Genomic DNA, 2,261 nt, shown 5'->3' with positions numbered 1-2,261 from the left:
AGGTAAATAAATAAAATATAATTATTTGATATAAAAAATATAAAAAATATTAAATATGTTTAGTTAAAAAAAGTAAATTGATTTTATTAATGAATGCTATTGTCAATTAATGTTTAAATGTTTAATATCGAATTATATAGTTTTAAGTTATTTTGCATTATAGTAACTTGGGTTATTATTTAATGCTCAGATTCCGTTGCCTGATGATTATGGTGGTGATGGTAAAGACTATTCTGATCATTTTGTTACAACTGACATTTTTCCGAGTTTTGAAGATGTGGCGGAATGGGCAAACAAGTGGCTATTGGGCTGGGTTTCTTGTTGACAAAAATGTCGTACAAACAATTCAAGGATGGCCGAGGGTATCGTTATTTGAAATGCGACCGAGGAAGGAGAAAATGTGCTCGAGATATGGAGGCGGCGGAACGACTAGACACAAAAACTAAGGCGTGCGGTTGTAAATTTTAAGTGAAATGTGTCCAACGCATGGATTTTGAGTGGCAAATTGTTAATCGTGAAGGTCATGGCACGCACAATCATAGTTGGGTTGTGTATGAAGAGGGTCATCGAGGTATAAGTGGTTTAAGTCCAGGAGCTAAGAATCTCATTCGTCAGATGAACAATGCGCATGCCAAGCCAAAAGTGATTATGTCCGCCGTGAAAACAGAGTATCCAGATGATCATCCTAATATGAGGCACATTTACAACTACAAAGATAAAATTAGACTGGATGCAAATGAAGAAGAAATCCCGCTCAACAATTCTTGCACCTGGCGAAAGAGCACAAGTATGTTCAATGGATCGCCGTCGAAGGGGGGAGTAGGGCGGTAACTCACGCGTTCGTTGCCCACCCTTCAATGGTGGAAGTTCTACGTACATACCCATTGGTCATTGGCATGGACACGACATACAAGACTAACAAATATGGATTTCCTTTCTTGGAGATTGTTGGTGTTACACCGACAAATCAGAATTTTCTGATCGCTTATGCAATTATAAAAGATGAGACGACAGACAACTATCGATGGGTGTTGGAAAAGTTGAAGATGCTCCTCGGGGCCTCCGTGAGCCCAAAGGCAATCCTGACGGATAAAGAACCGGGCCTGTTGAAACCGGTTGCTGAGGTGTTTCCCAACACAGCTCACTTGTTGTGTACATAGCATATCAACAATGATGTAGAGGCTCATGTTGGGAAGATTTGTGGAAACAAGTTGAATGGTGAATATTTCAAGAACGGGGTGTGGAAGAGAATCATGAATGCTACTTCAGAGGATGCATATAATGCGGCAGTCGCAGACATGGAAGAGAATTGGTCAAGATGGACGGCAATTATGACATATGTCCATGGTACATGGCTTAAACATAAAGAGAAGTTCCTTCGATATGAAACAAACAAAGTTCTTCATTTCGGAAACAGAACAACTTGTAGGGTCGAGAGCCAACATTCAGTTTTGAAGAGTTGGCTTGGCAATTCACATGGGGCATTGGATACTGTGTTCAGAAAGGTGCATGCTGCAGTTGAGAACCAGTTCATTGAGATTAAAAATCGCTTAGAGAGCTCGAGACAGAAGCATGGTGTGAAGTACGACGGATTTCTGTTTCAACATCTTACCGGTCGTGTTTCACATCATGCTTTGCACCTTATTTTAGAAGAGCAGAAAAGGATGTGGGAGTTGAGTGTTGAAGTGTATGAGCGTTGCGGTTGTGCTTTGTTGACGACCCACGGACTCCCATGTGCTTGCACCATTTTCACAGCTAATCAAGGTGGTGTTGGGTTGTACATTGATTTGATTGATCCATTTTGGAAGACCTTGCGGATTGGGGAAGGGGCGAATATTCCCCAATTCCTCGAGGAGACCGCACAGGATGCAGATCACTTTTGAGTCCTAGTTGATGAGGTATTAAATTCTGATGTTGCAGTTATTAGAGGTATTTCGAGACTGATTCACGAAGTTGCTGCGGCTGAATGAAGGACACAGGACGCTGCTGCTGAGGAAATAACACAGACTGCTGCTGCTGAAGGAAGGACACAGGACGCTGCTGCTGAGGAAATAACACAGACTGTTGTTGTTGCTGAGGAAAGGACAGAAACTGCGACGCCACATTGCTATCCGAAGGTTGTCTTTCCCGCCTACGCGAAGCTGTCACGTTTCGCGATCTTGATGTCGTTATCCGGAGTCCTGGACACGTTTACGTTTTATAACTTCAACGTTTAGATAACGAAAGCCCGCCATCTAATATTAAAAAGGTATTTATTAAAT

At 41.8% G+C, this 2,261-nt stretch overlaps 1 protein-coding gene across 1 annotated transcript; it reads left to right on the top strand.

Annotated features, from left to right (window-relative positions):
* The first annotated feature begins 857 nt into the window (after positions 1 to 857).
* LOC110776033 (uncharacterized) lies at positions 858 to 1,883 on the top strand. Its single transcript, XM_021980612.2, has 2 exons — positions 858 to 1,064; positions 1,161 to 1,883. The coding sequence occupies exons 1-2, from the start codon at positions 858 to 860 to the stop codon at positions 1,881 to 1,883; spliced, it is 930 nt and encodes a 309-aa protein (XP_021836304.1).
* The last annotated feature ends 378 nt before the right edge of the window (positions 1,884 to 2,261 follow it).

Source organism: Spinacia oleracea, chromosome 6 (assembly GCF_020520425.1).
Source record: "Spinacia oleracea cultivar Varoflay chromosome 6, BTI_SOV_V1, whole genome shotgun sequence".
Lineage (NCBI taxonomy): Eukaryota > Viridiplantae > Streptophyta > Magnoliopsida > Caryophyllales > Amaranthaceae > Spinacia > Spinacia oleracea.
Note: the sequence above shows the minus strand (reverse complement) of the source record. Positions and strands in the feature narration are given on the sequence as shown.

Bases quoted from the DNA above. Each gene is read 5' to 3' on its own strand.
- LOC110776033 (XM_021980612.2), top strand. From the start codon at position 858: ATGGTGGAAGTTCTACGTACATACCCATTGGTCATTGGCATGGACACG. The intron at 1,065-1,160 runs GTGAGCCCAAAG...TTGTGTACATAG, and splicing joins AGATGCTCCTCGGGGCCTCC to CATATCAACAATGATGTAGA.